The 15,817-nt window shown below is 41.9% G+C and overlaps 1 protein-coding gene across 4 annotated transcripts in view; it reads right to left on the bottom strand.

Moving 5' to 3' along the window:
- The window catches only part of BTC (betacellulin), a 63,493-nt gene that overhangs the window by 33,124 nt on the left and 14,552 nt on the right, over positions 1-15,817 (bottom strand). For all 4 annotated transcript variants that reach the window (XM_053266459.1, XM_053266457.1, XM_053266460.1 and 1 more), the window contains one exon: positions 3,952-4,050. In XM_053266459.1, the coding sequence (XP_053122434.1) occupies positions 3,952-4,050 (99 nt within the window). The remainder of the gene's footprint in view (positions 1-3,951; positions 4,051-15,817) is intronic.

Consider the following 15,817-nt stretch of genomic DNA (forward strand, 5'->3'; position numbering starts at 1 on the left):
ACATTAAACCAACTACAGAGGCAGTGCAAGTCAAAACCAAACTCCACCAAACTACAGAGAACCAAAATATACTGCCCTCCCATGGCATACTGTTTAATTTGCATGCTTACAGGGTGGCTCAAATGAACCTTACCCCATGTGGTTAGAAAGGTGTGGGATGGCACACTAAGTAAGGGGTGGGGGAGACATACATGCCCATGTTCCTCCCTCGTGCATTTAGAATGGGCCTGTATGCATATTATCCAAAATGGTCTTCCAATAGCCTTCTGCCGCATGATGAAGACATGTTGGTTTTGCCAAGCCTTTAATCCATCGGTAGTTTAAGACTGCATCTGTTGCATCAGTGTTGGAGATGTGGGAGCACAAGAGCAGATTTTAGTCACATGTTTTGGAACTGCATAACCACATTATGAATTCAGATAATTAACAGCATTAATGATATTGCCAGATATCTATTTCCCCTGGACCCCTGACTATTATTGTCAGCAATACCACCAAAAGATTGAGAACTAATTATATATTTACTGAGATCTGCAATAGTAACAGTAAAACCCAACCCACCATCTTGGCATGATTGGGTATATGAAGTTTGGCATAGAGTTGGTTTAATCAAACTAACAATAGGATGCAAGAAAGACTACAATTGGATTACAAATTTGTTTCTGAATGAAGTCTTTTTATTTCTCATTGGATCAACAAAATACATGACAATACACAGCCATTTGTATTATGTCAGTACAAATTAATCTTAACTTGGATTAAGAAGCCTTTAATGGAAGAGGGTATGATCTGCACTTGCTTTAATTAATGGCGTGATCTGTATAGTATGAGCTGTAATTCCTTTTATTATATTTACCATAAAAAAGAGATAACAATGTAGTATTTTAAAAAACATTTATATGATCTATACTTTGAACTACTCATAACTAGAAAATAGTGGGAGGGGGAGGGAGATTGTGACTGTTGTGATTTCTCTTTGGAGCTACTCTGTTTGTATATGCTGCTATTTATTCTTTTTAGTTTTTTACCGATTGTTGATCAGGTCAAAAATTATTTTTATATTTTTATGGTTATTTTTGTGGATTTTTATGTTGTGAGCCATCTTGAGTAGAAAAAGAAAGATGGGCTATAAATACTTAAATAAGCAAATAAAGTGATGCAATTATAAGACAATGCACTGAGAAGATCAACTACAGAACACATTCTTAAAGAAAATGCAAAATGCTAAAAACCCTGATTGGTTATTATAAAACAGAAAGCTTTTTGATTTGTTTTTAAAATGATTTAAATATGTATCTTACACAACTATAATAGGGCAAGGGGAGACAGTTGTCTGGGGGCCCACTGCCTTGCCCCCCCCGAGGCAAGTCACATGACTGACTCCCCCAGCCACGCACCCACCCAGGCTTCCTTCCATTGTCTTCATCCTCCAGAATTGATGTGAGTGTTAAGACCTGGAGCTACCAGAACAGCATGTCTTTCTCTAGTACCATTAAATGACTTGCATCGTCCACAATTTACAAAACCTTTAAAAAATAATTTGATGATGTTCTATTGTGGCACATAGGTGTTTTATATCTATCTGACTATAGGTTATATATAGGGATGTGCAAAAAATTTCGGGCACAGAACGATCTGTGCCCGAAACGAACAATTTCGGGTGATTCGGGGCCGAACCGAATCACCCCGATGTCCCCCGATATTTTTCGGGCACGAGCCAAATCACCCGAATTTCGGGCATGAAAAATTCGGGTGATTCGGTTCACGGTTGATTTTTGGTGAATTTTTAAAGTTTTAGTGACTTCGGGGCAGTTCGGGGGCATAGCATGGGATCTAGGCAAAAGTAGTGGGGTGGGGTGGTAGTGCCTAATGGGTGCAGGCTACCACCCCAATTTCAGGGGGATTGGGCAAAGGGCTGATTTTTGGTAAATTTCTGAAAATTTCATGTCTTTGGGGCAGATTGGGGCATATTGGGGCAGAAAGTGGGGCCTGGGGCAGAATAGTGGGGTGGGGTGGTAGTGCCTAATGGGTGGAGGCTACCACCCCAATTTCAGGGGGTTTGGACAAAGGGCTGATTTTTTGAGAATTTTTGAAGTTTTAGTGACTTTGGGGCAGTTTGGGGGCAGAAAGTGGATCTGCCCCAAAATAGTGGGGTGGGGTGGTAGTGCCTAATGGGTGGAGGCTACCACCCCAATTTCAGGGGGATTGGGCAGAGGGCTGATTTTTTGAGAATTTTTGAAGTTTGGGTGTCTTTGGGGCAGATTGGGGGCAGAAAGTGGATCTGCCCCAAAGGAGTGGGGTGGGCTGGTAGATAGTGCCTAATGGGTGGAGGCTACCACCCATCCCCAATTTAAGAGTGATTGGGCAGAGGGGTGAATTATGGTGAATGTATTTGTATGAGGTTTGTCTTCATAAGGTGAAGTGTGCTAAATTGATTACTTCCTCATATTATTCATAGTAAAGGAAAGTGTGAAAAAGTGAAAGTGGGGTCATGAGAGTTGTTTAATTGAAAAATATCTCATTTGCTATGATAGAATGAGAATTCACACCTGTGTGAAATCTCATTCTATCATAGCAAATGAGATATTTTTCAATTAAACAACTCTCATGACCCCACTTTCACTTTTTCACACTTTCCTTTACTATGAATAATATGAGGAAGTAATCAATTTAGCACACTTCACCTTATGAAGACAAACCTCATACAAATAAATTCACCATAATTCACCCCTCTGCCCAATCACTCTTAAATTGGGGATGGGTGGTAGCCTCCACCCATTAGGCACTATCTACCAGCCCACCCCACTCCTTTGGGGCAGATCCACTTTCTGCCCCCAATCTGCCCCAAAGACACCCAAACTTCAAAAATTCTCAAAAAATCAGCCCTCTGCCCAATCCCCCTGAAATTGGGGTGGTAGCCTCCACCCATTAGGCACTACCACCCCACCCCACTATTCTGCCCCAGGCCCCACTTTCTGCCCCAATATGCCCCAATCTGCCCCAAAGACATGAAATTTTCAGAAATTTACCAAAAATCAGCCCTTTGCCCAATCCCCCTGAAATTGGGGTGGTAGCCTGCACCCATTAGGCACTACCACCCACCCCACTACTTTTGCCCAGATCCCATGCTATGCCCCCGAACTGCCCCAAAGTCACTAAAACTTTAAAAATTCACCAAAAATCAGGATTTTGCCCAATCCCCCTGAAATTGGGGTGGTAGACTCTACCCATTGGGAACTACCACCCCACCCCAAAATTTTGCCCCTGGGCCCCTTTTTACCCCCCCCGAATTGATTCAGATTCGGATTAAATCCGAATCCGAACCAAATCAAGGGTGATTCGGGTGACCCAGATTCGGGCACAAAACAGAACAGGGGTGATTCGGTTTGGGTCCGAGCCGAATCACCCAAAATCCCGAATTGCACACCCCTAGTTATATATAAATTTTACTATGCTTTTTGTTACCACCATTCGGCCTCATTTAAGATCTCATTACTTCATGAGCTGAGCTTCAGTGAGGGGGAGGGCATTTTAAAATCTTGTCTCTGGGCCCACTCCAACCTTGTTACGCCCCTGATATTACAGTTATAGAAAATATAAAGAGAAAGACGTAAAGACCTTTAAATTTCGGAATTAACTGAGAGTTCTGCATACGATGTGTTAGTCACTTGGGAGTTGACAGAGTGACCAGGAGATATGGAAAGAACAACCATGATAGAGTGTGGTTTATTATCTTTCAATAAAACCTTCATTTTTCAGGATGCTGTCCATAAAAAGCTTTTCATGGACAGTAACACATCATAACTTTTATCCATTTTTTCTTCAAGGACTGATTAAAGTAGGACATATTTAATAAAAGTAAAAAAAGTTTTAAAGGTCTGCAAAATAGTCTGCATTTGCACCTATCAGTTCCATAAGCTACCCATGTTTTTAGTAATTATCATAAATTACCTGTACAATTTCCATTTGGGTAGCTGCACAACTGCCTCTTAGATTCAGATTCAGTTGTTGAATTTTCATTACCAGCCACACAGTGGAAAACTGCAAGACCTTCAGTTGCAGCCAGAGTAGCAGAGCAAGGAGGAAAAAGAAAAGCACAAATGTTAGACAAATATATCTGTAAGGACTTCTTTCTCAATACCACAGAAATGTTTGTTCTGCCAAGCATTGCAGTCTGAACATAAAGGGAGTCTTATTTATTTAATAGAGTCTTCTCTACGAGACAGTGCTGGTGCCAGTTTGCTGGGGCAAAGCCTCAGCAGCCCCACAGTACGTTGGACCCCAACCAACCTCCAGTTGTGTACTGGGCCCCTTTACCACCCCAATCTTATCAGTGGTGACAGGCAATGGACGGCAACTCCTCCCATTCTCCCCACCAGCAAAGGGTGAGGTTGGGGAATCTTCGGCAATGGCAGCAGTTCCTTACCTGCCCACCTTGAAGGATAGGAGGAGGAAGAGCCACCACACTGTGTCCCTCACTTATTTAGAAATGTATATCCCTTTTTTCAGTTAAATTCAAAATAGCCAATGACATAAAGATACAATCAAAACACACACAGCAGCAGACAACAGCTAGAAAAATATCATTATTATTATTATTTATTTTTTTTAAAGAGGTAAAACCCAGCAAAACTACCAAACAGCAGAAGCAGCTCAGAAATCACTGGGGAAGTCCTGCTGCAATAGAAACATATTTGGGCCTCATCTGAAAGTTGCCGGGGAAGGTGCCACCTAAAGATCAGGAAGTAGGAAGCAGTGTTCTCTCTAATTTTTTTCATCTGTGTGCAGAATGAGTTTTGTCCTGGACGACAGTATCAAGGCAGTGTGTGTACACAAGTATTCAGAGTGGGACCTTTTTGATTAAACCCGAGCAGGATTGAAAATTAACGGAACAGACATCAAACATGTGAGCACGTGAATACGCGCATGCCTTAGAGGGAACACTGGCAGGGAGTTTCAGAGAGTGGAAGCTATCACCGAGAGGGCTCACTAACAAAAAATATTAATCTAATTTATATCCTATCCTATCCAATGGGTTCAGTGTGGCTTATAACTGGCTTATACCAGTTTCATCACTATCCGAAATCAAATAAATAAATAAATAAATAAATAAATAAATAAATAAATAAATATCCACCTCCATCCCCAAAGGGGTTATAGTATTATGGGCCAGTTTGGATGATACACTCCCTGCCCACAGGGCGTGGATGTGAGAAGAGAACTTGTAACTTGTTCAAACAAGTATTTGGAATGCTTGTAGAGGTGGCATTCAGATCAACAGCCCCTCCCATGCAACACAGGAACATGCCAGGAGGACATCACAATGGGCTCTTGGCACATCCCCATCTAACTGTGTGGGCAGAGACAGTATGTCTGTGTGGTACAGAGACGTATTGACCCATAATTGGGATGGCTTGAAGCAACAAAGACAGGCAAATTAAAACATAATAAAGGCTTTTAATTCACTTACATTTTCATGTTGCTGTTACTTCTTGTATATATCCCAAACTAAAGCTCTCCCACAAACCAAACTTTATCTTTTCCACCTCCCTCTCCCAATTCTGAAGATACAAAACACAACTAAAAATAAACAAAGTCAGAACAATGATGGTACATGACTCCCCTGACAATTAATAAGATGGATAATTCATTCTCAAAAAGCTGTTGGAAATGTAATTGCCAACCAGGGTCATTTTTCCATATGTGGTGGACCTGTAATAAGGCTCAACTGTATTGGAAACAAATTCATGAGAAAATGGAAAAAATTCTAGAAATTAAATTTCCTTTTTTACCAGAAATCTTTCTTTTAAGTATGACAAAAATTTATATTCCTTCGAAATGTAATGAGCTGTCTTTATATACGATTACTGCAGCCAGGATTTTATATGCTCATAATTGGCGTGTTTCTGAAGCCCCCTCTTTAAATGACTAGTTTTTGAAATTATGGGATTATGCCTCAATTTCTAAAGTTTTAGCTTATATGAATGAAGTCTCAACTGAGTCATTTATGTCAATTTGGGATCCCTTTATAAACTTTAATATCCGACAAGGACATCATTTGTTCCCATTGTCTGGATTTGATTTGTGAAGCTTTATGTACCCAGCTTTATGCAACCAAGTGTTGATCAGATGTAATCAAATGTTGATCATTGCTGCCAAATTTTCTTAGAACTGTCAGAATACTCAGAATGTTTTCTTACCAGTACTTGCTTAAAGAAATATCATGACACTGTTTTTCTTTTATTTTGTTTATGTTTCAAAAACAAACAAACAGAACAATGCTGCCATAATGTTGATACCATCTGCTCAGAACAGCACCAGGAACACCTGATGTACTGGGGAGAGGGCTGTGAAGAAAATCTAAACCCCACTTTATCACCACTACCATCACCCCATAGCGAAGCTGTGCAGGAGCCACATAAACTGAGTATCAGCCTAGGTGAGGAAACCCACCCCACAGAGACTGAAAACCTCTGGCTGCTGAGCATAAGCAGCCCATGGTGGGGGGAGCACTAGTTGGTGGTGCCCATGGTGGGGGGAGCACTAGTTCCTTGTGGCCACCTCTGCAAACCTGGTGAGGTAGGTGGTCTGAGGTGAGAACCCTATACATCACTGCCCCACCTGCAGTATCTCCAACAGTTACAGTCTGAGCATTTTAAGGGCTGGAAGCCAGAGATCCCATCTGCCCAGAGAAACACAGCAGTAGTGGCAGCAGAAACATCTGGCAGACTGGGTAGCGACTGGGGGGTAGCGATAATCATTCCTATTTACAAGAAGGGGGACAGCAAGCTCCCGGAGAACTATCACCCTATTAGCTTGCTTAGTGTCATAGGCAAGCTGTATGCTAGGCATCTGCATGGTAAACTGTTGGAATGGTGAGGAGATAACTTCTTGTCAGAGGAAAAGTTTGGATTTCGTGCAGATTGTTCTGTATTGGACCCAGCTCTGATTCTGCAACATGTGGTGGACAAATATTCTTTAAGTTCGGGCTCCTCCCTGTTTGCAGCATTTGTGGACTTCAGGGCAGCTTGATACCTAAAGAGCAACTATGGAATAGGCTTTCCAGTTCTACAATTGATCACCGGCTACTGTTTATAAAACTTCCTAAGAAGAGCCTTGCATTCGTTAGATACTTACTGCAAGGAAAACTCCCTAGAAATTAACTGCAGTAAAACTAAGATTATGGTATTTTCGAAATGTCCTAAATGTTACAACTGGTCATTAAATGGTTTTAAGCTAGAACAAGTCAGGCAATTTAAATACCTTGGGATAATTTTCCAGGCCTCTGGTTCTAGATCTGCCCATAGAGATTATATCATTCAGAATGGGAAGAAAAGTGCATACATGATCCAGTCTTACTACTGCACCAGAGGTGCTTATTTTATCCCTGTGGTTATCAAACTGTTTGAGGCTAAAGTTCGAGAAAACAGTCTGGAAGCTCTCTCTCGCTCTCTCTCTGACTTTTTTTTTTTTTTAAAGAGAAGGAGAAAACTATTGCAGATGGAGAAGAAAATGTGAAAACAGAGCACCAGAGAAGGAAGGAATGAGATAACCCTCATTCCTTTCATGTGTAAAGCAAAAAATTAAAGGTGCTTGAGGTTGGGGTTAGAAGACAGATCTTGGGGTTAGAATACAGATTCCTAAGCTAAGAAACAGATGTCACCATCAACTAACTAAAACCCCTCCCCTCATCTATTCCAGAGGTTCCCTGCAGAGCTAAAACTTGGATGTACACCAGCATTTTAGTGGGTTTATTTGCCAACTAACCTGTAATGTGCATAAGAGGGTAATTGTTACTGAACAAGAGAGGGAAGGAGGCAGTGGTTCTTTGTGCTCTTGGGTCTCCAAGGAAACATCATCTCCAAGCATTCCTCTCATGAATGAATGCAGCTAAGATCTGGAATTGGTTCAAGCTCAAAGACAGAGGGGCAGCATGACAGACACAGAAATATGAGCCCTGACAACAAGGCAAGTAACCATTACGTGGACAAAAGGCATCATATTTGCAGCTGCAGCCAGAACATAGAGAACGCCTGCTCGTAAACATATGCCACACTTTTTAATCTGCCTGCCCCTTTATAACAACTTTTTACTCTAATACAGATGCCTCCAGATGTATGTCATAGATAATGACAAACACACCCCTCAACAATTATAAAAATTTTGAAGTTTATAATACCATCTGCCCTTTGCCTTTAGGGCTGCTAAGGCACTGTTCTTCTGCAATTAGCTAGAAGTGGAATGAAAGGTTCTACCTGGCATTTTATAGTGTTTATTAGCTAGCAATGCTCTTCCCTAAGGCTAAGATACTTCTATAATGTCTACTCAGATTTTAGAGTTTTTATTTGTAGTTTAAATTGTTTTAATTGTGTTGAAGTTTTAATGGTTGTTTTTAGATTGTGAACTACCCAGGTAATTTTGTATGGGGTGGTATAGAAATATACTAAATAATAAAATAATAATAAATACTCACTAGTAAGTTCCATTCAGTAAAGGTCCTTTTTGATGCTCATGGAAAGCTTCCCATTCTATTACTTCCTGAGTCAAGACAGATGGGGGATTCATTCTGAATTGCCCCTTATTTAGTCAGCTTTTGTCTGTACACATGTACCTGTTTTTATGCACATGCATTCACTTTACAAGTGGACCCGAGTACAAATGCCTGAAAGGCATGGTACAAATAGGATGCATACTACTGTATGCATGGGTTGAACATAATATGTGAAATAACTATAGGGCAGAATTCATATGTATGAATAAATATATTGCCTAGATGGCAGCTGGGGTTTGTTTGTTTTAAAGTGAGCCAGTAAAAAGATAATAAAGCTGCAAACAAGGAATCAATCACTGCTGCCTATTTCTAGTACAGCATCTGAGTCTGAACAGGAAACAATAGATGACTAGATATTCTACAGCAATTCAGATGACTGGGGGCTTACTGCCTTTGTAGAACAAAATGTTCCAGAAAAACCATGTGTGCAGGAAGCAAACATGGATGTGACACAGAAAAGTAAAGTAACCCTACTGCTAACATCTTCCCACAGTCTGGAGGGCTTGGCATGCGGTGGACCAGGGCATCATTTCAGATGAAGTGTCACCCATTTTAGTTTAAGAAACTGAGATCAAAACAAAACCCTTGGTGGGCCTCGAATATGACTGGCCTGGTAATTTAGCTGATAGACCCATACATATTGCGCATAAAGCCATACATGGTTTATGTTTGGGCCAAGGGGCTAGACTGGAGCACCTTTCTTATGCAGAAAGGCTACACTGTTTGGGACTTTCTAGAAAAAGGTGACCAAGTGGGGAGAGTATAACATGGAGAAAGTGGATAGAGGCATTTTTCTCCCAAAGAAACAGATCAGCAGGAGATTTAGGGCAAAAGAAAACATTTAATTAATCTGTGGAATTTGCTGTGACAAGTTGTGGTGATGGCCACTAGACTAGATGGCTTTAAAGAGAGGTGAGGACAGATCATTTGTGGAGGACAAGCTACTCATCATGGTGGCTACATGCTTCTGTCAGGTTCAGTGGCAGTATGCCCCTGAATATCAGTTGCAGAGGAGCAATGGCAGGTGAGGGATATGCCTTAATCTCCTCTTTGTGGGCTTCCTCAAAGCATCGGGTTGGCCATAGTAAGAAACAGGTTTCTGGGCAAGATGGGCCTTTGGTCTGAGCCAGCATAGCTCTTATATTCTTATTAAATATTCATCAGGTTGCATCCAAAGGTTATTTTCCTTAAGTTGTATGTCTGTGGCTGTATGTTGTTATTCTGAGACAGCTGAAGGAGAAAGAAGTAAAACTGTTAAGTTGTTTTAATAGTCTAAATATTAATAAGGTGTTATTAGCATGTGATTTGGCTTACTGATTAATGACCTTTAGCCCCACTCAGATGGTTAATATGATGCCACTGTAAATGTGTACAGTGGCAAAAATGGGTCAGAAGTCCCACCCCTGACCTGTCAATCACTGCTGCTCCCCACCACTCACACTTAGAGCCGGGTTTATATGAACAGGGAAGTGTCCTATCTGTGATGGTGGATGCTTCTGTAATTGTGAGGCTCGCAATCACACTTCCCTTTTCACACAAACCTCATTCTAAGTATGAGCAGCGGTAAGCAGCATTGACAGACAGTACAGGATGAGAATTCAGATCTGTACACAATTTTAGCAGCACAATTTTAACCGTCTGAATGGGGTTAAAGTCTCTTCTCCATTCATTTTGACTTGTAATTATTCACAAGTTTGTCCATTTATTCATTTATTAATAAGAACTGAGACTGCCTCTTTTATACTTCTTGGGATTTAATTACTACATGAAGCTCCTTTGGGTCTTGTAGCTGAAGCTGAGAGACAATTAAGACCCCTGGCAGCTGACTCCCACCAGAAAGGAACAGCTGGTAAGGGTTCCTAGGAAAGTATTTCCCTTTCAGATGTGTTATTAGAGTACTTATGGAGCTAGATGATGGGTGGTGTTCACTCAGTATTCATAAAATCTCCTCATTTCAGTCCCAGAATGAGATAAACAGGAGGAAATATACATATTTAACTAGTTTTAGGGAAATCATTTAGCTTCAGTATTTTTGATTTGGTGATTTATAATAAGACTACTTTTACACACTTTAAATGTATGAATAATAAATTTAAGTGTGTTGCAACAGAACTATAAACTCCATCCCATTCATGAGATAGTAAACACATGGGTAGAAAGAAACAAACCACCTATCAATCTTTTGCACTTAAAAAAATGTTTTATGAACAGAACCTTAACAAAATATTTTGGCTGCAGCCTGCATACAAAATCATCACACTGAAGTATATGGGAATTATAGTCGGCTCCTCGGTATGTTTACTTGCCTCACTGAGTTTAATGCGGCTTACTCACAAGTGAATGGGACAGTACAGTCTTAAGCAGTCTGTGCACAGGATTTCAGCAATGGCCAATTTTCACCCAATTGCTCAGTAACCTGATGATCTGTGAAAATTTATTGTACTAATTTTGAATCATGGTATATAGTCTGATGGTATATTCCATGGGTTCTAGATCATAAATGATCTAGAAGTAGGGGTAAGAAGCGAGGTGGCCAAATTTGCAGATTATACCAAACTCTTTCGGGTAGTGAAATCCAAAACAGATTGTGAGGAGCTCCAAAAGGATCTCTCCAAACTGGGTGAGTGGGCATCAAAGTGGCAAATGTGGTTCAGTGTTGGCAAGTATAAAGTGATGCACATTGGGACAAAAAACTCCAACTTCAAGTATACGCTGATGGGATCTGAGCTGTCAGTGACTGACCAGGAGAGGGATCTTGGGGTCATGGTGGACAGTTCGTTGAAAGTGTCGACCAAATGTGCGGCAGCTGTGAAAAAGGCCAATTCCATGCTAGGGATCATTAAGAAGGGGATTGAAAATAAAACAGCTAATATTATAATGCCCTTATACAAAACTATGGTGTGGCCACACCTGGAGTACTGCCCACAATTCTGGTCACCATATCTAAAAAAGGACATTGTAGAACTGGGAAAGGTGCAGAAGAGGGCAACCAAGTTGACCAGGGGCCTAGAGCACCTGTCTTATGAGGTAAGGCTACAACACCTGGGGCTTTTTAGTTTAGAAAAAAGACAACTGCGGGGAGACATGATAGAGGTCTATAAAATCATGCATGGTGTAGAGAAAGTAGATAGAGAGAAATTCTTCTCGCTCTAACATAACACTAGAACCAGGGGTCATCCCATGAAATTGATTGCCAGGAAATTTAGGACCAACAAACGGAAGTCCTTTTTCACATAACACATAATCAACTTGTGGAATTCTCTGCCACAATATGTGGTGACAGCCAATAACCTGGATGGTTTTAAGAGAGGTCTATCATGGAGGAGATAGACCTGGAGGAGAGGTCTTAATGAAGGAGAGGTCTATCAATGGCTACTAGTCAGAGGGCTATAGGCCACCTCCAGCCTCAAAGGCAGGATGCCTCTGAGTACCATTTGCAGGGGAGTAGCAGCAGGAGAGAGAGCATGCCCTCAACTCCTGCCTGTAGGCTTCCAGCGGCATCTGGTGGGCCACTGTGTGAAACAAGATGCTGGACAAGATGGACCTTGGGCCTGATCTAGCAGGGCTGTTCTTCTGTTCTTATGGGCTCCCAAGCTGTGGTACTCCAGATGTTGCTGAACTACAACTCCCATAACCCCCAGCTACAATTTATTGTGGCTGCAGGTGATGGGAATTGTGAATCAGCAACATCTGCAGTACCACAGGTTTGGAACCCCTGGTATACTGAATTAAATAATACCCAGTGGGCGCACGTGCACGCACACACACACACATACAGAGCAAACAATCAGACAGATTTTTAAATACGACATATAGGCAACAAGCTAGATAGTTGCGAAATGATGCCCAAAGTCTAGAATGTAGTTTGCTGACTTGATAGTAGCATTATTTCAGAAGTGAACATTATAAACATGGGACTGATTAATCATTTGTCTTTTAATAGAGTAATCCATTCAAATAATTTTCCACAAACATAAGAATACCTAAACAAAAACAGTGAAGGAGTAAGGAGTACCTAGAGTCCTACTTTTAATATGTGTTCTTGAAGCATCAAAACCTTTTAGTTAGGGACTACAGTTTTTTCTCTGTTTGGTATGTACACACCAAAACAGACATATCTTGTACAATATCAGGCCTGATTAGTAGGTTAATAAAGAGAGCATCAACTGCATCACCAATTTATGCAGCTCATAATCCTTTTCTTTACAATATTACAACTACAAATATTTATAAATCACTTCTCAACAAAGTTCTCAAAGCGCTTTACATAGAAAAATATTAAGTACAATTAAATCAATACCTATGATTAACACTTCAAAGATAGATATGACAAAGGTCTCGGGACCGACGCACATTGCACGTCGCACGCTTGATCTGGTCTTTCACTCTGATCAGGGTGGTGTTCCGTGGGTGGAGACTCCTGTAATTTCCCCATTGTCATGGACAGACCACCGTCTGGTTAAGGTTGGACTCATAGTCATACACCACCTTCGCAGGGGCGAGGGCCCCATCAGAATGGTCCACTCAAGAAGGTTATTGGATCCAACAGGATTCCAAGAAGCCTTGGAGGGATTTGGTGTTGACTCTGCTGGTGGAGAACTGGAACAGCAAGCTCACCAGGGCAGTAGACATGATAGCTCCTAAGCGTCCTCTCCAACCCACTTCAAAATTGGCCCCTTGGTATACGGAAGGACTATGGGGGCTGAAGTGGTGAGGTAGATGACTGGAGCGCAAGTAGAGGAAGACTCAACTAAATTCCAACAACATAGAGCACATATTAAGATCTATGCTCTGGCAATACAGGCGGCAAAGAAGCTATTCTTTTCAGCCTGTATTGCATCTGCAAGTTCACGTCCAGTAGAGTTGTTCAGGGTTGTGAGAGGGCTAGTGAGTGCCCCTCCTCCCTCAAATCAGAATTTGGAACCATCTATTGCCCACTGTGATGTGTTTAATGAGCCAGCGTGGTGTAGTGGTTAGAGTGCTGGACTAGGACCGGGGAGACCCGAGTTCAAATCCCCATTCAGCCATTATTATTATTACTACATTTATATCCCACTCTTCCTCCAAGGAGCCCAGAGCAGTTTACTACACATACTTGAGTTTCTCTTTCACAACAACCCTGTGAAGTAGGTTAGGCTGAGAGAGAAGTGACTGGCCCAGAGTCACCCAGCTAGTTTTTTTAATGGCTGAATGGGGATTTGAACCCGGTCCTAGTCCAGCACTCTAACCACTACACCACGCTGGCTACTAGCTGGGTGACTCTGGGTCAGTCACTTGTCTCTCAGCCTAACCTACTTCACAGGGTTGTTGTGAGGAGGAGAATCCCAAGTATGTACTATACTGCTCTGGGCTCCTTGGAGGAAGAGCGGGATATAAATGTAATAATAATAATGATGATTTTTTTTGGTAGATAAAATCTCTCATATTCAGGCTGACTTGGACTCAAACTCCACAATTACTGCAGTGTCTGAACTGGAGGTGTCCAGCCCTCTTATGTGGTTAGGCTGGATCAGTTTCAGTTTGTGACTCGTGAGGATATGGACAAGCTGCTTAGAGCGATGTGGCCTACCACCTGTTCTCTTGACCCTTGCCCAACATGGCTAATACTATCTGGCAGGGAGGTTGTTGTAGAAGGCCTAGTAGAGATCATAAATGCTTCTCTGAGGGAGGGCAGGATGCCTCCTTGTCTTAAGGAGGCAATTATTAGACCACTTCTGAAGAAGCCTGTCTTGGATTCCTCAGACCTGAGCAACTATAGGCCTGTCTCCAACTTTCTGTGGTTGGGCAAGGTAATTTAGACGGTTGTGGCCTCCAAACTCCAGGCAGTCTTGGATCAAACTGATTATCTAGACCCATTTCAGACCAACTTTCGGGTGGGCTATGGGGTGGAGACTGCCTTAGTCAGCTTGATGGATGATTTCCAATTGGGAATTGACAGAGGAAGTGTAACTCTGTTGGTCCTTTTGGATCCCTCGATGGCTTCGATACTATTGACCATAGTATCTTTCTGGAGCATCTGGTAGATTGGGGGTGGGAGGCACTGCTTTGCGGTGGTTCCACCCTTACCTCTCGGGCAGATTCCAGATGGAATGGAATTGGTATGGTGTTCCTCAGGACTCTGTATTGTCTCCGATGTTGTTTAACATCTACATGAAACCGCTGGGAGAGATCATCAGGAGATATGGTGCAGGGTGCTATCAGTATGCTAATGACACCCAAATCTTTTTCTCCATGTCAACATAATCAGGAGAAGGCATAACTTCCCTAAATGCCTGCCTGGAGGCAGTGATGGGCTGGATGAGAGGTAAGAAGCTAAGGCTGAATCCAGATAAGATGGAGGTACTTAATGTGCAGGGTCAGAACTCGGGAGATGATTTTGATTTGCCAGTTCTGGATGGGGTCACACTTCCCCAGAAGGAACAGGTACGCAGTCTGGGGGTGCTTCTGGATACAAAATTCTCCCTGGTGTCCCAGGCTGAGGCAGTGGCCAGAGGTGCCTTTTATCAGCTTCGACTGATATGCCAGCTGTGTCCACTTCTTGAGATAAATGACTTCAGAACAGTAGCACATCTGCTGGTCACCTCCAGACTTGACTACTGCAATGCGCTCTATGTGGGGCTACCTTTGTACGTAGTCTGGAAACTGCAGTTAGTTCAGAATGCAACAGCCAGGTTGGTCTCTGGGTCATCTCAAAGAGACCATATCACTCCTATCTTAAAAGATCTACACTGGTTGCCGATACGTTTCCGGGCAAAATACAAGGTTTGGGTTCAAACCTATAAAGCCCTGAACAGCTTGGGCCTTGAGTATTTAAGAGAACATCTTCTTTGCTATGAACCATACCACCCACTGAGATCTTCTGGAGAGGTTTGTCTGTAGTTGCCACCAGCTCGTCCGGTGGCTACTCAGAAACAGGCCTTCTCCATTGCTGCCCCGAGGCTTCGGAACACGCTTCCTGCTGAAATAAGAACCTCCCCATCTCTTACAACTTTTTTTAAAGGCAGTCATGGCACATTTGTTCACCCAGGCTTTTAATTAGATATTGTTTTAATTGTGTTTTTAATAGTTTTAGCGTTTAAAATTTTAATCGTTATGTTTTAATCTTTTCATCTGTTGTTTTTATTGTTTTGTTGTAAACCGCCCAGAGACTTGCATTTTGGGCAGTATACAAATGTGATAAATAAACCAACCAACCAACCAACCAACCAGAGACTAAATGATGTTTTATTATTGGACTCTGATGTGGTTAAAAAAAAAAATGTCAAT

This window comes from Hemicordylus capensis, chromosome 6 (genome assembly GCF_027244095.1).
Source record: "Hemicordylus capensis ecotype Gifberg chromosome 6, rHemCap1.1.pri, whole genome shotgun sequence".
Lineage (NCBI taxonomy): Eukaryota > Metazoa > Chordata > Lepidosauria > Squamata > Cordylidae > Hemicordylus > Hemicordylus capensis.